The sequence below is a fragment of the Artemia franciscana genome, chromosome 19 (genome assembly GCF_032884065.1).
Source record: "Artemia franciscana chromosome 19, ASM3288406v1, whole genome shotgun sequence".
In the NCBI taxonomy this organism is placed as follows: domain Eukaryota; kingdom Metazoa; phylum Arthropoda; class Branchiopoda; order Anostraca; family Artemiidae; genus Artemia; species Artemia franciscana.
In genome coordinates, this window is record NC_088881.1 from 936981 (window position 1) to 963527 (window position 26547).

At 34.7% G+C, this 26547-nt stretch overlaps 1 protein-coding gene across 1 annotated transcript in view; it reads left to right on the forward strand.

Moving 5' to 3' along the window:
- Positions 1-26282, forward strand: part of LOC136039144 (nuclear RNA export factor 1-like) — a 49795-nt gene extending 23513 nt beyond the window's left edge. Inside the window, exons 6-13 of the mRNA XM_065722630.1 lie at positions 349-542; positions 3946-4061; positions 8239-8275; positions 9719-9963; positions 11722-11890; positions 14497-14667; positions 20573-20703; positions 25775-26282. Coding sequence (XP_065578702.1) covers positions 349-542; positions 3946-4061; positions 8239-8275; positions 9719-9963; positions 11722-11890; positions 14497-14667; positions 20573-20703; positions 25775-25874 — 1163 coding nt within the window. The 3' untranslated portion in view covers positions 25875-26282. The remainder of the gene's footprint in view (positions 1-348; positions 543-3945; positions 4062-8238; positions 8276-9718; positions 9964-11721; positions 11891-14496; positions 14668-20572; positions 20704-25774) is intronic.
- Positions 26283-26547: the final 265 nt, after the last annotated feature.

The window sequence follows — 26547 nt, forward strand, 5'->3', positions numbered from 1 at the left end:
AGAATTGCCATTGTCAAAAACCAACAACCGAAGGTTTTTGAGCCCCTACCTTGAAAACCCGAAAAAATTGGCATATTCTTGCCTGGGTCATACTGATGCGTCGTTTTCTCTTCAGTGGTTGAAGACCACTAGAATATCGCAGGGAAATGGCCAAGAGTTCCTTTTAGTGCAAATATACTGTGTTGTTTTATAATTTTTTCTTTCTACCACTATATTTAAATGGAGCACTTATTGGTGTCATTTATAAATTATTCTTAATCATTGATTTTGGGGTTTGCAATGAGTCGTGTCCAAGTGTCAAGTGTTTATTCGTCTTGCCTACTTCTACTGGTTTCTTTTTTCTTCTAGCTTTATGTCATGAATACTACATTCCTTTATCACGTCCTATGAATATGAAAGAAGTTATGCGAATCATAACAGAGAACACTAAAGACTTAAAAAACTTGGACTTGAGTGACAATAAGCTTCAAAACCTGGATAATGTGGAGATACTAGTAGACAAATCTGTGGAAGTAAAAGCTTTGAACGTTTCAAATAATAGGGTGAGTCTTCTCTCTTTCTCTTTCTTTCTCTCTCTCTCTCTCTCTCTCTCTCTTCCTCTCTCTCTCTTCCTCTCTCTCTCTCTCTCTCTCTCTCTTCCTCTCTCTCTCTCTCTCTCTTCCTCTCTCTCTCTCTCTCTCTCTTCCTCTCTCTCTCTCTCTCTCTTCGTATATGAAAGGGACTGTCCCCTCCTCAACGCTCCGCTCTTTACGCTAAAGTTTGACTCTTTCTTATAACTCTACTTTTTAAAGCAATAAAAATCTCTAGCTTTAAGAGTGGGGCGTTGAAGAGGGGACAGCCTCTTTCATGTGCAAAATAGTTTCTGTTTGTTTAAAGTTTTAATGTCGCTCCTTACTTTCAGTTAAAAAACTTTTTTTTATTTAATAAAACTTTAAAGCCAAGTGTCTTATCTCATCTTACTGTAGTAAAAAAATATTGGTTTGTTTAAATGTTTCCCTTTCTTTTAAAGAGAAGAGAAAGGAGAAATAGGCACTACAACTGTTGGGAAGATGGTGTACTTTTAATTTGGAACATTGAATCAGAGTGTCAAATTTAACAAAGCATCCGTTTGTGGATGTCAACATCTTCGGGCGTTTCTCTTTGATACCGTGCTTGAAAAAATGTTAAAAGGCGATATCTTTTTTCGTTGGTGAATACTCGTTATGCAGATAGGATGATTAATCACGTCTCGGACGTGGCCACATTCTGAATACAAGCGTGGCCACTATGGGCTGCTACTAGAATTAGTTTGCCACTAACACTTGTAACGATGATGCAGTCATATTTCAGACAATAGTATGGTTTAAGACTACAGTCCGAATTTGTCCGAATTTTGTTCGGACTATTAGTCTGAATTTTGGACTAAATTATTTGTCATGTATTGTCATGTTGTACGGTGATAATTTCTAAATAGGGTTAGTAGTAAAAAGGGTGCCCCTGAGAGGCAGTCAAATTTGTTACCCATTCCTATTTTGGGTTAGCTATGTTATTATTTTTTTCACCCAAACTATACAATTGTATAATATGCGGAGTAACCCATAAAAATGCTAATAGAAGCAGAAAACACATACATCAAAGGAAGTTCTTGTAGATGGAGGAGGAGGGTTGAGCTAAATTTCATGCACAGTTTATCACGACGGATATAAAGGGGGGTCAACTTTAAAGGCTTCCAGATAAAAAAAAAAGTAGAGCTGGTCATGTCATTAGATAATTTGCCTGAATTCAGCGTTTATTCATAATTCACCTAGAATTACATTTTAGAATCACAATACTCATATTCCCCCTCGAAAGGCTCCATGGCCAGGGATACAAGGCGGATAAAAAAAATGATATAAACAACGACCAAAAAAGAAGAGATACGGTGTCACCAAACACCGTGTAAGATTACCGAGAAGACCACCATTTATATCGTGAAATAAACACTCAGACATCAACTCTAGAGAGGAAAAGAAAAAAAGAAATAAAATCAAAGGCTATTCGTTTTGATTCTTAAGTTAATGGTCCTTAAGAATTCGTTTTAAAAATCTCAATCTCTGTACTCAAAAAGGTAGGAAAGTATAGACCTGCTGAATAGCAATGAGGGGACAGAAATCTGGCCGTATAGTAGGGGTAGGAGGAACGAGATAATATGTGAAGGACGAAGACTATGGAGCTGAATCAGGAATAGACTCAGTTGCTTTTTGAAGAGATTCGGAAGGATGCTATGAAACTGATGACAGACAAAAGAAGCAAAAGAAAGAATGTAAATAAACTATGTTTAGGAGTGGTTTTGGCGAGAAACGGTTAGTGCCCATAACCAGACGTCGTGCTTTATTAAGCATGACAGAAATTGACCGCAGTGTAGAAGTAAAAGTAGACATCCATACAATGGGGCAATACAAAACATATGATTGGACAAGGCAGAAAAAAATTAGCTTCAGAATAGATCCAGGTAATTTGTGTCCGAGTTTTCGAAGGATGCCAAAATCTGTGAGATCCTAACCTTAATAATGGCTATATGGTGTCTAAACGAAAGGTTCTTATTAAGCAGGATACCAAGAAACCAGACCTCCCGATTCTCTCATCCGCACAAGGAGCCTTGTGACATCTGAAGGTGTGTAAGCTGTGGGAAAGCTATACCAATTCGAGAAAAAAATAAGAAAATGTGACTTAGCAACATTATAGGCCAAGTAATTTCCCTCAAACCATGAAATTACTCTCTCGAGTATTGCCAGAAAGTTAGACCTGATATCACATTCCGTCTTCCCAAGGGTCAGTCTTCCCATTAGCAATTGAAATAAGTCTACCAGACAGATATGATTCAAACTAAGAGAAAGTATTTGAATCAAAAGCTTTACGTACATCCAAAAATAAAGCTGCTAAGATAAGACTACTCTATTGCCGAATGAATGAAATTCTAGAGAATTGCGTATGCTTTGTAGAGTGATTAGCTGGGAATCCGAATTAGAAATCATGCAAAAATTCTTTTTCATCCAGGAAATTAAGAAGCCTGGTAAACATAGCCTTCTCAAAAATTTGCTGAAAACATATTGAAGAGATATTGGTCTATAATTAGCAAGATCACTCCGAATCCCACCTTTATACAGGACTATAACCTTAGCTTGCTTGAGAGATTCAGGGAAAATTCCTACCTTGAAAGACGGTTGACAAGCTTAGCCAATGGTGACAGAATAGCAGGTAGAGTGGCATGAATAAGACTTGTAGGAATTCTCTCTGGCCTTGAAGACGATGACCTTTTAAGAGTATTCACGATAGGAGCTACCTCAAACTCTGAAACCGAGTTCAAGACCCATAGACTTTAAACATGAGGATCCAGGATTGGCTCTGAAGTCGCAACGAGAAGTTGCAGAGGAATCAGTCGTCTTTCCTTTATTAGTAAATTAAAACATAAGCTCCAGCTGAGCTTATGTCTTGTACATATTATGTCCAGCTCTCCTTGTACAGTTTTACCATCGGTAATCAGCGTTATTGGAACTGAAGGCGAAGGTGGAATAGGTCTAAGAACAGAATAAATAATATATCATGTTTTCCTAACATCCTTTTCACATTCGGAAAATTTCCTATCATAATACTGATACTGGTCCTTGAACGGAAAATTTCTATAATACTGAGACTGGTCCTTGAATTGAGTGGAAAGATGTCATAAGAAAGGATTTTTTAAAAATTGGAACTTTTTGGGTTAGGGTTTAGGGGAGTTCTGAACAATTACAGAAGGAGGAGTGTGCGGGTGGAGTTCTCCTTCCCCTCTAGGTTTATCATTTTATTGGTTAACATCATGGCGGCATTAAAGAAATATATCTTGAAAGGTAGGAACAAAATACTGCCGTGTTTTTGTTCCTCAAGCGAAGTTTTTGTTTTAACCGAAGCCTATTATATTTACCATGTTTACCTTTTCTTTTTTTATAGATACAGAGTTTGAACGTTTTTGCAAAACTGAAGGGGCTGCCATTGGAGAGTCTTATCCTAGATGGTAATCCCATTGCAACGAGATTGAAAGAAAAAGGGAACGATACGTATCGCAGGTAAAATTCAAAGAAAACGAGTAGGTAACCCTGAAAGTTTTGATTACATAATTAGTACTTCGTGTTAATGAAGTTTTAAGGCTCACCAATAGCAATAGGCTGGTAACTAGACTTATATTGGATTTCAATTCCAAAGTCTAGAATTCTCTTATGCCTGTTCAGAAGGTCAAGAATGCTCTCTATCACGGTCAAAAATGAATTTCTGGCTATAATTCTCGGTCTGCCTTAGGTATTTTTAATAGGTCAAAAAGGGTTATGACCAAACTGGTAAAACCTGAGGAGGTTTTAATTATAAGGGAATGGGTGGTTGATGTAGCCAGTGCTTTAGAATTGAAAGCTGATTGGACAAATGGCCTTTTTTTCATTAATAGAAAAATAAATTAAACCTCACTTTCTTGGAGTGTTTGATGATAAAAGTGTTCATGTTCTGGCTTACCGTTGCCATACCAAATTTATATTGATATTTCATATTACTTTTATTTATGCATCAAATCTTGAATAACAATATTGGAATGTGTTTGCCAATATATTTGTATTTTGTACTGTCATTCATTGTTATAATACGAGACAGGGTGATTATATTCTCAGAATGCCTCCAGGGAATTTTCTTTTTGCCTCCAGGGTGGGTCCCAAAACGGAGTCCGTCATTCCGAGCGAAGTGCTGTTGACCGTTAGACTTTAAAATTAATATTCAGAAATTGCGTTTGGCCATGTAAGGTCGTTCGTTGCTTTCAAGATCACCCCTTTCCGGGTTGTTTGGACGTTTCCGGTCTTTCCGGGTTGTTTCCGGTTCTGGATTAGAACTGATTTATTAATTAGAACTTATTATTAATTATTAACTAGAATTTATTTTTGGCAATGAATACTCATCAAGATAATGAATAATCTGAAATAATATTTAAGATCCAAAATATTTGTGCAGTCAAAAAATGTTGTTGGCGTATACCACCCCTCCCCAGACGGCATTTTTTCTCTCAGCTGAGAGGTTAATAATACAAACGTATAAGTATATATCAGGGTGGGTCAGTATATACTTTCAGGGTGGGTCCCAAAACGCAGTCCGATGTTCCGAGCGAAGTGCTGTTGACCGTTAGACTTTAAAAATAATATTAAGAAAATGTGCTAGGTCATGTAATTTGGTTCACAGATTTGCTATGCTTATTAGGATTACAATAATTATATAACCCTGTGTTTTTTCAGGTTATTTTTCGTTTGTTTTTTTTTCATCTCCTTGTTCTTTGTTTGTTGCTTTGTCGAATTGCGCATATTAGTCACACATGCTCCCTAGAGCTTAATGGCTAACCATCTTTATATTTTTTGTTCATTTCTGGTCATCTAATAAATTTGTTCTCTCTATATATATAAGAAGAAAGAAAAGAAAGAGAAAAAAGAGGCCAATTTTTTTTATAGTTATAAGCCTGTAGGTGGTTGGAGTGAATTTTTTTTTACTCCAGCTATTAAAATAAATTCAAGAAGGAATCACATTTCTTATTATCCTGAAAAATTTCTCTGCCTAGACCAATTTTGATTCAAACTAGAGATCTGTCGTAAATTCTGAGAATACGAAACGATTGCTATTGTGAATTTTGTATTTTAAAGAAAAGATTTACAATTAAAAAATAATAATAATAAATTAAAATGCATGTTCCTGACTTGAAAGGGTCTCTGAAGGCATTTTGGATCTTGTCTCAGTAAGATCCTGTGTATATTATATTTAAAACCATAGTGTGTTTTGTTTCGTGGGAACCGGAAAAATATTTTTTCCTCTTTCACAAAACCGCAAGGTCAGTACCCCCCCCCCCCTCCCTACTCCAGATAGAGAGAAAGTTCTCCTGTAAGGTCCAACTCGATCCTCGAACTGTGGAACATAACAGGATTTGCTTACCCAACTGTGTATAAAAACCATGACCTTTTCGTAAAACCTATTGGCTGCTTTCAATATCCGCAACAAAATATATGTACCTGTCTTTTGCTAAAAAAAAAAAAAAAAAAAAAAAAAAAAAAAAAACGTTCTCTCCAATGAGCATCCAAGAACGAATTGACTAATTTATTTTCGTGCTTCAAAGAAACTGGCACTTCCTACGCTATGAACACTATCCAAATAGTTTTCATATTATCTGTTGGTGGGCCTCATCTCCAGGGCAGTATCCAGAGGGGTACTAGATTTGCACCCCTCTCCCCCCTAAATTTGTGTGACTCGTACGAAAGTAACAAAAAGGCATATAAACAGCTTTAGATGTGTTTCGTAAAGTTTTATTTTTGCTCTTCCCCCTCCCCCAACAAGAATCCTGGATACAGCCTTGCTCATATCACCGATACTTTTAATTTTGTAGTAATTTTATTAAACCTTTAGTAAACCAAAAACAACGAAATAATTAAGCTAAGGGAGAAATTTCTCTCATCGTGATCAGTCACATTTTACATTCACTGATTTACTGAGTATAGTAATTTCAGAGCAGTGAAAATGTTAGTAATTTCGGATTATGTTTAGTTCCATGGGATTAGATATGATATTAAAGCCTAATAAATAAACATAAAATATTCTAGAATTCCTGGATGTGCTTTTACTTTCCAATAATTCTAGCGCATGACACCCCAGTCTACGTCCATTGAGCGACTTGTGACCCCGCAAAACAAAATTGTAGTGAAAATTTCTAAGGAGCCATTGACCAATAGCTTTTATTGTGTGTCGGTAAACAATTTTCATTATATACTGTCTCCTGCAGTATAGAGGCCCCAAATTCATTCTCCGAGCCTTTAAGCCTCAACAACAGATATAAAATGGAATGTCATTATTTGTCTGTGACGGGATATAGTTATGTTCTCGTTTAATTCTTTTTTTCATTCTAGGTTCCAAAGCATCATCCAAACATCTTTTGATACCTTTCGATTCTGTGGTGAAAGATTATCTTCTAAACTTAGCTTTAATAATTATTTTGTTCAAAATATACTGTAAAGAAGCTAATGACCGTCGAATATGACTGTTTATAATGGCATTCATAGCATTTAAATCAGGTTCTAAGCGAAAGAATGAGGATGCTAGGACATGTTTTGTGGATGAAGGGTGACAGATTGTCCTTATCGGCCAACCGTCTAGAGCCAAACGAAAAGCCGGTCGTCCCCGAATGGGTGGGAAGAAGTTCTAAGGAAACATTTAAGGGAAATCGGAACTTCTTGGGAAGGGTGTAACGAGAAAGGATTTGAATAGATTGTGACGGAGGATGAGCGTGCGTAGTTTTTTGGCCTTGGGTGGCTTGGTGTCGCAGCGAGTTGTTAGTAGTAATATTAAGCGTTGAACGCCTCAGGTTCTTATATTTAAAATCTGGTATATACACGAGGATTCAGCTGTTGCCATTCAAATTCCACATATTGTTTTATGATATTTCATATAATTCGCCTTTTTGTAGCAAATTCCCAAAGTTTACAGAACATGCATACTGAAATAAATTTTTCAAACATATATAGTGTGCAACTATATTAGATATATAATGCAACCATATATTTTCAAATAGTTGCCGTTATGGGCTTTTTTTGTGACAAACTTGTTTCTCTTCGTGTGCTTGTGTTTTGTGTAACCGGTTTCGATTAAATTATGAAATCTACTCTGATTGTGAGTGTTCTTGCATCATTATTCAACACGAGAAAATCTTAAGAAAACAAACTCTTCATGTAGGCGTTTGCGCAGGAATTATGTGTTAAAATATAATGCAGTAAATTATTTTTCTAGACGTGTAAAAATGAGATATTTTTATGCTCGCTTGATGGTGTTATTCCTACTGAAAAGGTATTATTCAGAGTTATTAATAGTGAGCTAATTTCATCAAAAATGATTTCTTCAACAAAAAGTTATTTTCCCTTTTTTCCTTTCTTCCCTCTTTTTTATTTTATATTACGGTTTTCTTGCCAATAATTCCTATAATTATTGTACATATGCATTAAAGAGACCAGGTCATACGTCAGGGACTCATGTATGGGTAAACCCTTCGAAAGTCTCCATGATTTCGCGACCATCTGTGACGAAATTCTGTGACGATTGTCTTCAGTGCGTTTTAATACGCAATCTTTCTAATATTAAATAGAAGTGTTTTTATATGTCATTAATTGTTCTCCAGCTCTTTTTCTAGAAGCTTTTTCAGGCCTCTAGGATGGAATTGGAGATTAATATTTTTCTTCGCAGAGAAATTCGGCGGTTCTTCCCCAAGGTGGTTGTATTGGTAAGCTGTTTTCTCATCTTTCTCCCTCTCTATTCCTCTTTCAATTGTTCTGTATTTTCCTATCTCCTCTCTTTCGTTCTTTCTCCCCCCCCCTCTTTCATTCTCTCTCTCCTTTCTCCCTCTCTTTCATTCTTTCTCCCTTTCTTTCATTCTCTCTCCCTCTCTTTCATTCTCCCCCCCCCTCTCTGTCTCTCCTCTCTCTCTCTCCACCTTTGTTTGAGCTAAAATCAAGCTTAGGGTTATCTTTGTATTCTAGTGTTACGTTATTGTAGCTTAATTTTTATTGTTGGTGTAAAAACTTTGGCTGAATACGTTGTTAACTGGTTTTAAACAGTAAAATTAAAATATCTGTGGTATTGTTTTTTGATCGACTTGATGAGAAAGATAAGTCTTTTTTTTACATCTCTCTTTCAATTTTCTGGATACGACACACTCTTTCAAAAATCTTCATATTTTTTTATTCTCGACTACACTTCCTATCCGTAATAACAAAAAAAAAATTCATCTTCATAATACCTCAAATAAATAAGATTATTTTAGCAATTATTCTTACCTAAAATTTGCTTATTATTGCCCTGCAATAGGCAGATGAATATATTCATTCCTTGCGTCTGCCTCGTAGGGAACAGCTACGAAAAAATAATGCCAAATAGTCCTTAGCAAGGCCATATAACATTAATATCTAGCTAAAAAAAATATTTTATATCTTACATCAAAATAAAAATCTGCAACCTTTCTTCCGTAACCTATAAAATCTTTCCTTATAATCTGTGACAATCTTTACAAATTCACCCACCAAATCTCCACTGCATAGTAAATTTTTGACAAATTTAGCAACACCCAAATACATGGCGAAAAAAAGTTCACATTAATGTCCTTTGTGCAAAATTTTCCATTTGTATGTGTATTTTACATTTTTAGTTTCTTTTTTACATTTTTTTTTTACGTTTCGGCACTTGTATGATACACGCCCTATCTAATGTTCTTCTAAAATGTTTATCTGACCATCAATCCTAGTGAAATATATCAAAGTAAGATAAAAATATAATAGTTTGAAAACAAATTTTGTCTATATATTTGCACATTAAGAGGGGGGTAAAGTATAGCGGTTCTTTATGCCTAATTTGTTAAGTACAATTATTCTGCATATTATGTAGTAAGAATTGTTTTCTAACTTCACATTGTCCAAATACTTTACCCCCCACCCATCCACCCCCTAATGTGCAAGTATGTTGCCCGAATTATGCGTATTCCCTCTATTTCTTACTTCTCTTTGTCTTGTCTCACGCTAAGCTGAAAAAGTTTGGTTGTGTAATGTATCAATGAATGAACAACTTTGAGCGGTAGGATGCTTATCATTTTCTTTTTCTTTTTTTATATTCATCATACATTTCTTTTTCTACATTTTACGGTTTCTTTTTTATTTTATATTTCTTCTTTAAGGATTCTGATGTTTTACCTGCGCCTGTAACGTTTGATGTTGAACCCGATGGTTTCAAGGTGCCTGACACACAGCCGAAGTTCCTTGTTAATGAAGGAGTTAACGACGTTTTACATACGTTTGTCAATCAGTATTACAGTTTCTACGACCAGGGTCGAAGAAGTGAGTTAAGCGAAGCTTACCATGAAGATGTCTTATTTAGTCTGACTGCGGGACCCCTTCCCAAAAATGAAGAAAATCAATTCAAGTAATTTTATTGTCTTCTCTTTAAAACAAGAACCTGTACTGCAGTGTTGCCAGTTGCTTAGTCTAAAGTTGCGCCGCCTAGATAATTTATATTAGTGAAGGATTTTTTGGATAATAATATTGGCCAATGAGAATATTTTCAGTGTTATTATTGGTATTCATTTTGTCTCTGAAAGATTATTTCTCGTTTAAAAATATTTTACAATTTTGCTTCTTTGATGAGTTTTGAAAAAGCTACTTCGACAGTGAATTTTGCATATTTCAAGATATTTCCAAGAAGTAATAAAATACACAACTTTCGGGAATTAAAAATTGGGGCAATAAATTCCCAGACGTGTCCGGCAATATGTGTGTGTCTGAAGTTCTAATTTAACACTTCAATTTCGTGTGTCATCACACTGCTAACTGGTAAGTTATCAACTGGTTACGCAATCACTTTTAATCCCCAAAAACTGCATCTGGTACCACTTTTTCTTATAAAAAAAGAAGAGTTGAACGAACATTTCGGGGGGGGGGTCAAACCCCTAACCTCTTCATCGAGTACCCTGTTGCTTGAGGGGCTCTTAGGTGGCTGATAGGTGTTCACTGGTAATATCTACTTTGGAACAATTAAAAGTTAAATGGCAAAATTGTTTATTTACAAATTCTCTAAATATTTGTTATGTGCACTGGAATACACTTTTTGGATTTTAATGGACTTTGAGAAACAGTTTCTACGCTCTAAGTCAAAATCATTATTTTAGGTACCTGTAACTGCATTAACTGATTAATAAATAATTTTATTGCCCGTTACAACTAAACATGAAATGTCACACAATGAAGTATGAAAAGATAATAAAAAGTACACAAACGAATGACACACAAATTTAACAGAAAATAAAAAAATATGAATAAACAATACATTCAAAGACGCTGGCTAATAACTTGAAAAAGACTGCTTATGATCAAGTGATGGAGCAAACCGGTGCTTTCGTCTCATTACAATCATTAAAGGGTCGTACAAATTATACTTAGCCTAAAATTATACTAATGCAAGTATTTGAAGATTAGATCTGAAGGTTCTTAATTTTGACGGGTTCTTTTGAACATTTAGAATCACAGTTCCTATATTCAAAGTCATAGCCGTGTTTTTAGGATTGTTTATTTGGTCGGTATTGTACTTCAAGCGCTAAAGCTAAAATTTTGGAAAGGTCTCTTTTTCTGGATAATCTACTGCAACAGCTTGACTGTTGTAATCCAGAAGGTGTTGAGTTATTAGCTAATAATAATATAGAAGGAAAACAAAAATAAATGATTTTATTTTTTAGTGATTGATAAATGGCAATGAATAAAGCTGACAAAGGATCTGATTAAATGCCACAAAAATCTTGTGGGAGCACGATAGATGGAGTCGTGCTTGGAAATTCTGGAGAATACGGTTTAAATCTGTGTCCTACATCTTAACGCCTTTCCCGTCGAGGAGTGGCTAGCGATCCAAAAACTCACAGCTTTGGTCTATTTTGGCTACACTTGGCACTCTATCTTGCTCTTTCTCTCTCTCTCTCTCCCTCTCATTTCCCCTCTTTCTCCTATTGATTTCAATCTTTCGTCTCATTTTCAGTTTTATTAAAAAAAAAAGAAAAAAAAGGAGACTAAATCTTTGGACAACAAATCATTAGTTTGAGTTAGTTGCATATCCAAAATAAGTTACAATTTGTTTTTGATTTCAGTTTCTCTGTAAAGAAATATGTTTTCATCTAAAAATTATTTTAAATTGCAGATTGGGTGCCTATTTTATGGAATCAAGAAATTTGATGAGAATCAAAGAGTCGAGCGTCCGATCAAAAAAAGTTCGACGTGGAAGATCAGAGACAATTAAACTGCTCGAGACTCTGCCTAAATCAGTACATGACCCAGAGTCATTCCGTTATGATGTTACTATTGTAACTGTATGTAATTTATGGTTATTCTAATCTGATCTATTCTACACTAAGCTATTGCAATCCACACATCATGCGTTGTTGCGATCCAGAAAAAAAAGGAGAATTCCCACTTCACCCGCAGAAAATCCCCTCCTCCTCTGTTTATTAATATTGATCGCATGTTTGAATTATGTGTATTTGAAATTTTTTCTATCGTGGATGAATCCTCCCCTTGTGTAAAACTTCTCTTCTGCAGAGAATAATACCCCGAAATATCCCGCCTTGAAAATTTTTCCACCAGCAAAATACCATTTGTATTTTTAAATTTGAAAGTATTTGAAAAATTCGATTAGGATTGTTTTCTTACCCGAGCTTTGTTAGATGATTTTTATCCAGAAATGTTGAATAATGTAAACAAAAGTAGCTGTCGAGTATTTTGGTTCAGGGGGTCTCTATTTTCAGTCAGCGTGAAAATTGTCAAGAGGGCCGGGGAAGGGGATTTCTACCCAAAACTTTTGTAAAAGCGTACTCAGCAGCTTCTAAAAGTTTCTTGGTGAGCCGATGAACAGTATTAGTGCATAGAGGTTTTTCGCACAGACAGACATGCGTTCGATATATATATATATATATATATATATATATATATATATATATATATATATATATATATATATATATATATATATATATATATATATATATATATATATATATATCGCTGCTAGCAAACACTTTTCGCTTCCATTAGGGCTACTTGCAAACTATTTTTCTTAAATGGCTTATATGTATTTTTTTTTAGCACTAAAGCTTGGCAAGAGTCTTTTAGAAGTATATTCCTCGTCTCCCTCATACATTGGCTGTAAATTATCTTTCTTTCTTTCTCTTTTCTTCATTTTTTTTATTTCGTTTTTCTGTACAGGCAAGAGTGCAGATACATAGATAGAGAGAAAGAACAATATTTTCCTATCATTATTAAATGACAATATACCAATAATATTGAACATAAGACTTGAATAACAGTCGCCATCGTCATATGCAAAAACGTGTCATTGTTGTCTTTTAAACAATATAAAATACTATCAAAATAAAGATATATATATATATATATTGTCCAATTAATCAATAGTTTTGTTACCCAGCGTCACATTTTCGTACTCATTTACTCCTAGTCTTCTTAAAATTAATTTTCAAACCTGCTCTAGCACCATGAACTCGTAAAACTTAAAAAAGTTCCTTCGTTTTGCTCTTGCTTTCATCTAGGATGCTTAAATCATAAGCATAACCTAAGTCTAGGGAAGCTTTTTGTTCTTCCATTGCCTTTCGTGTGCTCCTTATGACGAAGTCCATCAAAATAATCCACTTCATTTGATGTTGATCAAAATGATCAACACTGCTTAATTCCTGGTTTGATACAAAACCAGCTGCTAACCAAATTTCCTACCTTAATCAGCGTTATTCTCGTACGTAACACTAATCACTTTAATGTATTTGTCTGGTATACCATACAAGGATAAGACCTTGGCTAAAGCTCTTCTATAGGATGAATCAGCTGCTTGCTCATAATCTATTAAACTGAGGACTACAGGTGTTTGATAGCTAGGGTATTTATCAATTCTTAACCTAAGAGTGAAAATTTGGTCGACACGTCCTTTACCCCTCCTAAAACCACCCTGCTCTTTTCTTATAAGTTTTTCTACGGCATCTGGAAGTCTATAAAAAGTATCATCATACAAATGGAGAATATAAAGAATGGTTTAAGGGAAATGGACTTCCTGGGAGGGTGTAAGGAGTGAGGCTTTGAATAGATTGGGATAGAGGGGGAGCGTGCGTAGCTGTGTTGGCCTCAGGCGGCTTGATTCGGCGGTGAGTTGTTAGTAGTAGTAGTAATTTGCTACCTATGAAAACCAGGTTAATGGCCTCTACAATTACCACACTCACTCTTATCATCTTTTTTGTACATGGGATTAATTAGGGTTTTTCTAAACTCGTTAGGTACTTCCTCTTCTTCAAAAGTCTACTTAATAATGTTCAGTAACTTATTTGTAACTTCATAGCCACCATAACTAAGAAACTCATGTAGCACACTATAAGCACCTGATACCTTTTTATTTGTTTTCCCTTTGGTACTGTCACTAATTCTTCCTCCGAAAATAAATCTTGCTTTACATCCGTGGTGTTACAAGGTTTTTTATTTTCCTATACATCTTTTCCTACAACTCTATCCCGGCCTAGCACATTCTCAAAATTTTCTGCCCATCTCTCTCTTTCCTTATCATTAATTGTGACCCCCTCCTGACCCCCCCCCCACTTTTATGCTGCTCAAGTTTGACTTTATACCAACTCTTTAAGAACGGCCACTTAACCACACGGACCATGGATATGGAAAAAGAAGCATTTGTATACCACTAGAAAACTTAAGTGCAAAAAGGGGGGGGTCAGGAGAGGGCAGTCCGCCTCATTGCCGAGCGATTTCTGTCCATTTTAAGTTTTAATGTCTCTCAATTTCTTCGGTTCAAGTGTAAAAAAAATAAAAAAAAATATATAATGATAACAGTCAAGTCCAGTAGGGTTTTAAGCTTCTTGGTCCATTGGCCACTGGAAGCTTATGGATAATATCAATGTTGTATTTTTAGGACACTTTGATGTCAATCAATTTGAAAGGCGTCTTTAGAGAAGAGACTGACTCCAAAAGTGTTATTCGGTCATTTACAAGATTTTTTGTCATTTGTCCTACACCACGTGGAGGCTATTACATCATAAACGACCTACTCTTCATTTCAAATGCGTCTAAAGCCCAAGAAAAGGTTGGTTTTTGTTCCTTCTTTCTTTCTTAACTAGATTTATTTTTGTTCTGCTTTTTTTTCTTTTTTTTTTTTGAAAATAAACATGCGTTTTGTTTTTTAACTTATTATTTTTTAGCTTTTCACCTTTCTTTTTTCTTTCAACTATTTCTCTATTTTTGTTTCAACTATGTTAAAGTATATAATTAGAAAATTGAGTGTGTCGTCGTTTTAAGAGTAAACGAGTTAAACGAGTTGTAAGAGAAGCATGTTTTGTTTTTTGAAAACAAAACATGCGTTTTGTTTTTTAACTTATTAGTTTTTAGCTTTTCATCTTACTTTTTTCTTTCAACTATTTCTCTATTTTTGTTTCAACTATGTTAAAGTATATAATTAGAAAATTGATTGTGTCGTCGTTTTAAGAGTACGTAAATTTCTTGTAATTAATCAGTACAAAGCCAGTGCATATGCGACAAGCTTGAAAGCTTACCGTATTTGGTATTAATAAAAAAATAAAGAACAAAACATACATGTTACTTTATTTCAAGTTTGGAAATAATTATGATTAGTATAATAATATTAATATATTATGATTATATAATAATATAATATATATATAATGATAATATAATATATATATACATATATATACATATATATATATATATATATATATATATATATATATATATATATATATATATATACATATATATATATATATATATATATATATATATATACATATATATATATATATATATATATATATATATATATATATATATATATATATATATATATATATATATAAAATATATTAATGTATTATATTATATATAATAATATATATAAATTATAATATATAATAATAATATAATATAATTATAATTATAAACAAATATAATTAACAAGTATAATTAGAAATAGGTAAACAAAGTTATTTACCTTCTAGCCATACAAAGATTGAAGTATTTGCCAAGACGGAAGAGTTTCATGAAAAAAAGAGTATAATACAGGTTTCTACTATTTATTTATTTATTTATTTATTTGAAAACCCGTCAATCATACGAAATGAAAAAGACGGAGCACGAACATATAAATATAAGAAAATATATAAGAACATATCAGAAGAGACATAACTAGAAAGAGACTCAACTAATAAAAGGGCAAACAAAATAGCACTAAAATGAATAAAACGAAAACAGATCTATTGTAAAAGGAGATTATACCAATCGTGATCTACTACTTTAATATTGTGTCTTTTGATTAAGTTTTCAACTGCAACATGAGGGTCGGTTATGTGATACTTTTTAATGAGGATTGAGTTTCTGTACCAGGGAGGAAAACGTAGGAGCTATTTAGCAAAACGGGAGAAAAGCGCACGGATTTTAGACAGTTCAGCCTTCGAGAATAGTTTCCAAAATGGTGCCAGGTACAGAATATGAGGTAAAACAGTAGCGTTGTATAGGCTGGCAAGGAGGGGCCGGCTAAAACAGAATTTAGCAGAGACTATGGAAGCATATGAGCCGGAGATTCGTCGATTGAGGTGTTTGATCAGTAGAAGACGTGTCTGCCTTGGAGACGAGCCAATAGGGACTCCGAAGTAATTTATGTGGTCAGCAGTATTCACGAGAGTTTCACCAAAAAGCAGTGAAGGCACGTGTGGTGTTTTTTGCCAATTGAAGAGAACTATCTCGGTTTTTTCAGTGTTAAAACTGAGGCCAAGTTTTAGATATTCGGTTTTAAGCGTTTCAAAAATGTCAGAAGCTTTTTGCAATGTTCTACTTAAGTTCAAGACGTCGTCGGCGTAGCATACCAAGGAGGTGTCTATAGAGGAAAGAATGCATGAGGTTGGGCATTTATCTTGTGCTTGAAGAACATAATTATTGAACAAATGAGGGGAGGAGACAGCTCCCTGGCGGGCACCTTTCAAAACGGGGATCAATTTTTCATGAAGCCGGGGAGGCAAATTTTTGTCGAGAGGAAGCTTTAGGCGAATGGACAGCCTCAAGTACAAATCACGTAGGGATCGAACTATGCGGGGATTCAGACCTCGTTGTGAAGCTTTTAATAACATTGCAGCGTGTATGAGTGAACCGAAGGCACGGCTGATGTGATGACTAGCTAAGGCTATGCTCTCTCCAGAAAAATCCGCATCGAGTAGCACATTCACTACAGTTGTCAAGGCATCGGCACAACCAGTGCGGCGCTTAAATCCGAATTGACGTGGCGGTGTGTAGCACTTAGTTTCCAGTTCATTAATGAATAGAAGCTCGAATAGTTTACATGAAGATGTGGCGACTGTAATGGGGCGGAAAGACGAGAATTTGATGTCACTTTTCTCTTTCTTCGGAATGGGGGTAAGATCCCCTACGCAGAAGGAGGAGGGAACAACACCTTGCGTGAAGATCATCTGCATAAAAAGCGAAAGATGCAATAGCGAGAACCGAACCACGATGTTTAATATGGATTGCGCTAACACGGTCAATTCCGCAAGAAGACTTATTTTTCAACCGACGAATTGCTTGAATAACCGACTCTAAACTGACAACAAAATCACCGTGCGGAAGCTTATCAAGGAACTCATCCAATTATCTCTCGTACATGTCTTCAAGCTGGGGGTTAGGAGCAGCAAATTCACTCGCATAATAAGAATGCCAGTCCTCGACAGGGATTTCAGACGGCAACAGCAGAGGGGTAGGCTTTGCCAAAGATACAAACTTGAAAAGAAAATTTCGATCCTGTTTTGCACGGGCGGAATAGCTATCAACGAGAGATTTGCGGTGGAGGGAGAGCTCCTTCGAGAATCTACGCTTCGTAGTCAGTCTGATGCTGCGTGTTTTCAGGCTGAAAAACCTCTTCCTAGCTAATTTATCTACTATGGGCTACCTCCTCCCTGTAACATAATATTTATAGGCATGAATATATAATGAGTCGGAGGCATTAGGTTTGAGATTTTCTGTGCAGAATTTTGACTCTTGTTGATAGGAGCATCGACAAGTGCTGAAAACCATGTTGTGACCAAGATGGGCCCAGGATTGTTCTAAGTCTCCATTCATAAAGAAGGTCCCAGGGACTTCTTGTTGTCCGGGTATTGTCTGGGTAGCTGTGCTGGGTAGGCACACATTGAAGTACCCTTCTGGGAGGTAGACCTTGATATTTTTTATTTATTTTTTTTTCCCGAAAAATATTTCACCTGGTCGGATGCAGACAAGTTAATTGGACCAAGCAGGCTCAATTAGGATATTCCTTAAAAAGCTCGTTTTCGTTTTAATTTTTCTCTCCAAGTAAACACTTAAGTACATATATGTATTTCGCAAAAATCCTATTTTTGTATGGTATACCATTTAAATATGTTAAAGTGATCAGTGCTATATACGAGAATAACGTTGCTTTGGTTAAGATAGGAAATGAGGTCAATAGCTGGTTTCATATTAAATCAGGAGTTAAGGAAGGCTGTGTTCTAACTTCATGCGTTCTAACCCTATTATATTGATCATTCAGATAACTTAGTCCAAAGGAACATGTCCAAGGCTATAGGAGAGCATGGAATCAAGTGGGAAAATGAAACTCTCCTAGACTTGCTTATGCTCCTAGATTATGCTTATGATTTGAGTGCCCTGGATAAAAATCTTGACAAAACTAATTTTTTTTTTTGGGGGGGGGGGGATTTTGCAGTTCAGTTTACAAGAATAGATTTGAAAATTAATGTTAAGAAGACTAAGTCGCTTAGACTGAGAATAAGTGAGGATGAAGTGGTGCTGTTGGGTAAGGAAATGACTGATGAAGACTGAAGACTGATGATAGCTTCACTGACTTGGGTAGTATTATAAGTAAAGATGGCGGATGAAGTGAAAATGTCAAAATTAGAAATGCCAAGGCCCATGGGTTTTTCGCGCAGTTAAAAAAAAGTCTGAAAGAATAAGAAAATAAATTTGCGAACAAATATTAGAATATTGGACGCCACAGTAATGGCAGTGGTGAAGCATGGCTCTGAAAGGCGGGGCTACGAAAAAGTGCAGAGGATTTGTTATATGTTTTCAAGGGGAATTGTCCACGGTCTCTTTTGGGTAGTCGTCTGAGTGGCTGCATTTCAAACATTAAGTTATTCGAAAAATGTGGTTCAGTCTTGCTTTCTAAATGTCATGAGAGGGAGGTTGAGATGATTAGGACTTGTCCTGTGAATGAACGATGACAGATTGCTAAAGATCGTTCTCATCGGTCAAACAAAAAGTAGGTTGCCGCGAAAGGGGACTGGGATTCCAATGAAGGAATTAAGGGAAATTGCAACTTCTTGGAAGGCTGTAAAGAGGAAAGCTTTGAATAGACTGGGATAAAGGAGGTGCCTGTTTGCCTTTTTATCTCAGCCGCTTGGTGCTGCAGTGAGTTGTTAGTGGTAGTAGTAGATATATATAAGTATGCCAGTGAACATTCAAGTATGTAGAAACGTGGTTGCCTTTTACTCAGGTTGCAGAAACGTGTTAAGAGAGCGTACATCTGGAATGTTTGGATATTTATATAAAATGCCGAAAAATACAATAGTTTTATGGAGCCAAGATGATCCCCGGATTCTAGTTCTTGTAAAGCTGAAAAGAATTATGGGCCTGTGAAGGCTCATACCACAGGTCTGTTATATACTATTGGAATTCAAGTAATTAGTGGATCCAAATCTTTGATGTAATTGGAGGGGTCCTTTGTATTTTATTACTCTTTGAAATCAACATGATCCCACGATCTTATTTATTGACGATATGAAGGGAATTGGTATTGTACTAAATGTTCAAAATCACCTTTTTAGAATCAGAGTATTTTACCTTCGTCGCATTTCTCTGAGGGAACTACTTGTTCTACTCTAGGCCCAAATATATATTCTCATTGAAGCATCTAATAATTTTTTTTTTTCAAAAAAAACTCGACTTTATTAGGCTGCTTATTTGGAATCTGACAGTAAATTGTGCTTTTATGGTAATCAGAAGTTTAATTTTAAACGGGCTAATTGTGGTAGTTAACGCTTTGTGCAATACATTATTGTTGTTAAATATAGTAGCAAGTGCATTTACCACTGGATATGTTTTGCTGTATTTATTCCTATGGCTACTGCTGTGAAAACCTTCCATCGTGACCCCCACTCTTAACTCTAGTTTTTCGCAGACAATATTGGTTATTTGTTAGAAAACCAACTCTATGCTTCTTTTCTTTGTACTTGTACAATGTCACAAAAATCAATTAAGTTATTTAATTAAATTACGTACCATGTCATTTTTTCAGTCAAGGCCGTCTCAATATGGGAAATGGATATTGGAAATTGGCTGTAAATAATTGAAATAAAAATAAATTAAATGACTTTTTAGTGAAGTGAGAAGTTCCGATCTTATTGTAGCTAGTTTAGAAGGCAATTTCGTTCCCAACTTGTCTTTAATTCACCTACCTCAAATACTTTCGATAAAAATTTCAAAGACTGTTTATGCAGAAGGTAATTTTTCAAAGCTTTAGAATTTTTTCTTATTCCCCAAGGGAGAGGCACTATGTCGGGGGGGGGGCAGATAAACATAACCCTTACTATAGAGCTGAGGGAACAAAAAACTTCTAGTTTTGCTGATTACATTTTGGTTTTATATTATACTAATTGCTATAAGCGCCTAAATGTTCATTGAGTTAATTGGATTATTCGTGTGTTAAATCTGGCGACAGAAAATCTGTAGGGAATACCTAACTCGAAGAAACAGCTAGGTTAACCCTGGTCTTGACTGACATCATTCACCCTACCAGCAGCATAGCTGGATTTCAATGGCCAGCCACTCATTGCTTTCTAAATTCTCAAGGTTGTACAATCATATTGGTCGCCGAATCATTTACTGGAATTAGTAGGAAAGTTTAGTCGTGTTTTGCTATCTGACATAGACTTATAATCTTTTCTTGTTCATAGGTGGCATTTAAGCCAGTTGAAACACCGTTGAAGATTGAGCCAAGCACTTCATCAGGATTAGAGACAGTCCAGCGGGAAATGATAGCTCAGTTTTCTGTGCAGAGCGGAATGAACGTGACATATGCACAACAGTAAGGCTTGCCATTGTTTTTACATCCAAGTTCTCGGGACTGCAGTGGGGGGATAGAGCATTGACCTTACTCTTAGAATCCATTATCTTATATTCCAGATCCTTGTTTGATTGATTTCATAAGAAGTATAAAGTCTAAATTAATTCTTTTATTTTTTGAACATATCATCCCTCTCCCCCTCGTAAGCTAACTTTGTAGGATGAGGGTGTTTGAAGTATTTAAAGAATGGGGGGGTGACTCCAATTAGTTTTGTTTCTTTTTTCTTCATTCTTTACGTCCAGGAATGTATCATACACACAGATTAAACAAGATGTTTTCGAAAGTAGATTCATGGAGTACTTTGCATAGTGTTAGTATAATACTATCGGATGTAGAATTGAGAAATTATAATATTTGTGTGTATGTGTTTGTCCATCGGAGTGGGTCCGCATTCATATGTGATAATGCATACATTAACCTTAGTTTGGTTGTTCAAAAATGGAACGCTCCATCTATATTTCTAAGGTTTTTAGGTTTATCTATCATGCATTACGGTTAGTCCACTACAGGAGAGAAATAGTAGTGAAATTAATTATCTATTTTATTGAAGACTTTTAACTCATCGTCAATTCAGGTTATCTTCCGTATACGTTTAGACCATATTGGATAGATAATAAAGGGAAACCTAAGCTAAGAACTTTTCTGCTCTCAAGGTAAAATGTTTTCGGTATGTTTTTATTAATCAATATTGGAGTTTTGGGGAATTTTTTGTGGTGGGGGAGGCACAGCTTTAATAAAAAAAATAAAAAATTTGGAAATGATACTAGATATCTAGTAATCGTTAAAAATATCTTGATACTGGAGGGTTCATAGACCCATTGCAGTACCCCCCTCCCCCCAAGAAATGTCTTTGCCTGAACTTACATTTAGGTAATAAAACCCACCATAATCTCACAAATAAAAATTTGAAATTCAAGCAATTTTTTGCAATTTAAGCGCTAAAGCATTAATTCTGCATACTATTTTACAATTTCACTCGCCAAAAACTGGATAATATTATGAGAAACTGTGTTGCTGCAATCTCAAAAAGATGGAAAATTTTCCTCTAAAGAAAACTACCCTTGCGGAAGATTTCCCCTCACGGGATGGAGCGTGACTATAAGCTCAGCCAGCGTCAACCCAGCTCTAAATGTGTACCGGGAGAAATCTGAGGAATGTAAATAGGAAAACTATGCAGAAGCAAAGTACCCCCCCCCCCCCCTCACTATTGTACTTCCTGGCTTAAGGACCATGAAACGAAAATTAGCATCGCCGGGTGGGACTGTAAAATCCAGTGCAGTATTCTTTACCTATTGCCTCCTAGAAAATTCATCGCTGTTGGTAATTCTTTCACTATGATTGCCGAGGAATCAAAAACTCGGCAGATATTAGGTGTTAATTGCTAAAACTGAAAAAAAAATTTCCAGGTTTTCGTCGACTACTGAAACTCAAATTTAATCACCATTGTCCTCTATGTTAAGAAATGTAACTGCATTTTTGAAGTGTATATGGTATATTTAACTCTTTTCAGACTTAGCGTGATTTTTTGGGGTGGGATTGGCATCTCAGGGGATTTTTTACCTTTGCTAAAGCTCTTTTACAAGCAGGAATTATAAGTGTCCCTCCCTGAAATGAAAGTTTTCAAATTGTCATAAGCATGTCCCCTCTAAACTTGTATATGGAAGAAGGAGTTGCCGAAATTGATGCAGAGGACCCCTGCCTCGATGTTTGGCTGTTTAACGTAGATCTAAGTATGTTGTCTTTCTCTATAACGTTTTCTTAAGTGTTTTTTTATTGGGGGTTAGGTTTTTTCTTTTGGTTGAGGCTACGCAATAAAACTATTGTTTATGTTTTGCAATTTCAGTGTTTAACAAGGTAATTTACTCTTAAAGCTTATTACTTTTTACTTTTATTATTACTTTTATTTATTATTACTACCTTATTATTATTACTTTTATTATTTACTTTTTAGCTTATAGCGGTTTTTCCTGAGTGTTATATTGATGGATTTCCGTTTATTACACATAGTTTTTACATCAATTGAAATTGGTTGTTGTAAAAATAAATTATTTCGTCATGAAGTATTTCCTAATTTCATCAATTTCTTTTACTTCAAGCCATCTTTCTTTGGATACTTCCATACAAATGGTGTTTTCATAGGAGTCTACCTATGAAAACAATTTTTTCCTTTTTTTAGTTTTTTTTCTTTTTCAGTTTTTGGTTTTTTTATTAGTTTTTAGTTTTTTTTCTTTTTAGTTTCTTTTTGTAGTTTTTACCTTTTTTTTAGTTTTTTTCATCAATTTCTTTTTCAATTTCTTTTTCTTTCATCAATTTCAAGTATTTCATCAATTTCTTTTACTTCAAGCCATCTTTCTTTGGATAATTCCATACAAATGGTGTTTTCATAGGAGCCTACCTATGAAAACAATTTTTTCCTTTTTTTAGTTTTTTTTTCTTTTTCAGTTTTTAGTTTTTTTTTTTTAGTTTTTAGGTTTTTTTTTCTTTTTATTTTTTTTTTTATTGTTTTTACCTTTTTTTTAGTTTTTTTCATCAATTTCTTTTTCTTTCATCAATTTCAAGTATTTCATCAATTTCTTTTACTTCAAGCCATCTTTCTTTGGATAATTCCCTACAAATGGTGTTTTCATAGGAGTCTACCTATGAAAACAATTTTTTCCTTTTTTTAGTTTTTTTTTTCTTTTTCAGTTTTTAGTTTTTTTATTAGTTTTTAGTTTTTTTTTGTAGTTTTTACCTTTTTTTTAGTTTTTTTTTCCTTTTTTAGTTTTTAGTTTTGTACTTTGTTTTTTTTTTAGTTTTTTAGCTTTTTATTTTTTTTGGTATTTTCTTTTTAGTTTTTTTTGTAGTTTTTACCTTTTGTAGTTTTTTTCTTCTTTTGTATTAATGCTAATACAAACTAATACAAACAAACCCGGAGCCTCTCGGACCTAGAACCTGAAACATAACGCTTTACCAACTCAGCTACTTCGGCTTGAATACATTCGTTTTGAGCAGCTTCCTCGGGTGTTGCAAAAAGGTTCTTCAGTCATTTTACAATTACAAATTTCTCTTTCAACGATCTTCTTACAATTAAAAATTTGTACAAGTTAAGATTTGTTACAATTTTCAAGTACAAGTTAAGATTTGAGTATGAACAGTTTATGTCTGATAAGAAATATTAACTTTCTTTTAGCTCTAAGTCTCTTATTATTTCTGGTTTCCAGAGAAATCTCGCTATATTTGCTAGGGCTATGCTGATTCGTCTCCTCTGGTCGTGATTGATTCTAATTTCCAGGTAGTTAGACCAGTGGGGCTAATTGACGAAAATGTAGAGAGGCCAGAATGTTGTTGATTATTAATTAAGATATGTCGAAATATATGAGACCCAATTTTAATTTCCTTTTTCTGAACGGAAATGTAAAAAAAAAACATTTTCTAAATCTAAAAGGTTTATTGCTCTCATAGGTTAATAAAAATTGAGGGGAGGGAGTATTTTTCTCAGAAACAAAGGAAAAAAATAAGGCCTTTTTGTGCCTCGGAACGGAAAAAAAAGAAACAGAAAAATATCCTTGTTTCCCCTTGCTTACCTGATAACGAATTAAGCTCTTCAGGTACCCTATTGTAGTTGCTTCTGAAATAATTTGTGCTTTAATTAACCATTGACCGAATTGATTAAGTGAAAATGTTAAATTAATAGTTAATATATAATATGTGTATATATATATATATATAATATTAGTTAATAGTTAAATTGAAAAACAAGACGATGAAGAACCGCCATTGCCATTGCTGGTGAATGTTGGCCCTGTCCCAGATGAACGTACAGTCTTAAATCTTTAAAAGCCATTGCTCATATCTAATCTTTCAAATTCTTTCTGCTGGATTTCAAACCGAAAAAGATCTGAATAGACATTCTGTGATTAGAGAGTTGACAAGAGTTTCAGAGTTAGAAAGCATGAGAAAATAAAATACTTAAGAATATTGACATGTTGGATATGAAACCAGACGAGTAATAGGGTTGCAAAATAGATACCTTTTCCTGTCTCACAGAAGCGCATACCATCAGAATTCTTGGGAGAGGGTAGGGAGTAGTGCCATCTGAATTCCGTTTTGGGTGCACATTTCACTAAAAATGAGGATATTGACATGTTGGATATGAAACCAGACGAGTAATAGGGTTGCAAAATAGATACCTTTTCCTGTCTCACAGAAGCGCATACCATCAGAATTCGTGGGAGAGGGTAGGGAGTAGTGCCATCTGAATTCCGTTTTGGGTGCACATTTCACTAAAAATGAGGCTTTTAAAACCAATAACGGTGTAGATGTTTATCTGTACCTCTTTATGTTGTGGTACTTTATTCTTATTTAACTTTTTAGACTTCCTTTAAAAAAAAGCTTGTGCGTTACTACATAATGAGAAAAAAAAATTTCTGCAAATTTGATGTCTTCATTGCGCTATTTCTTTTCTACTGCTCTTTGCTTTTGTTTAAGATTTTCCAATCTTACGACTACTCTAGCTACTGAAAAAGAGTAACTTTTATGATCCATCCCCTAACTTTGCTTCGAAATGGTCATCACCAGTATATCCAGTGGGGAGGGGCTGTGTATTTGACCCCACCCCCTGAAGTTTTTGTCTGACTCGTGAAAACGTAAGAAAATGCATATAACCAAATTTTTATAAGTTTTTTTATACCTCCCCCCCCATCACCTAAACAATTTTCCTAGATTCGTCTTTTATCATAATCGGCTGTCGGCAATAGTCGCTAAGATGAACATGTAAAAAAATTTCACGTCAAGAATCTTTGATGTACTTCAATTTTTGTCCTAAAATAGACTATATTCTGTTGGTTACTTATTAGATTTGAAGAATACTAACCCCCCCCCCCCCTCCAACGTCTTCTTTGGAAAACCCAGTTTGTGTTTTTACTACCGTGTCTAACTTCTCTGTGTTTTTACCGTTTTCTTGTGAAATAGATGTCTTTGTTCAAACTTCTGTCCATTCTTTGGCATTACATGAATATATTTGCGTAATGAGATTGATTGTTTTTCTTTTTAGATGTCTTGAAAGTCGTAATTGGGACTACAATGCAGCAGCTGAACTCTTTCAACAGATGGTTGCGGCAAACGCTGTACCTCCTGAAGCTTTTCAGCGATAGTGTGACACCTGATATTGTAGAAGAAAAAGTTGCTCGTGAATCTATCCGTTGAAAATCCTGGTTTTTAGAGTACTAATTGAATGTAAAAGATGGGACTGAAAAGGAATAGGGTCAATGTGATACCCGGAGAAAGGACCCATGTGATACCCTGAAAATGGACTCGAAATGATAGCCATCTCATACCCAGAAGTGTTGTTTTTAACCGGTTAGAATTGTAAGATATAATTAGCTTAAATGTCTTACGCTTGGACGATTATTTTTTCGATTCTTTAATACCATGCTATTGCTTGTTAAATCGGAAATGTCACTTGTAAATCATTTCAAGCACTGAAAAATTTGCTTCGCCATTCTTTGACCTTTGAGAGTAAACATAATCGAGTTTTTTTTTTTTTTTTTTTTTTTTTTTTTTTTTTTTTTTTTTTTTTTTTTTTTTTTTTTTTTTTTTTTTATCCTAGTAAGGCATCTTTCTATAGAATGGTATATTTAAGAGGTTTACGGGTTCGAAGTTTTAACAGTCAAAGGTAAAATCTACGTTAGTATCGGGGGACAATATAGCCTCATATTATAGATTTATATAATCGAGTTTCTGTTTTATTTTAGATTTTTCTTTTGTCTAAGATATTTCCATAATTTATTTTTTTAGGATCAGATGGTAAACGGATAATGTGTATTT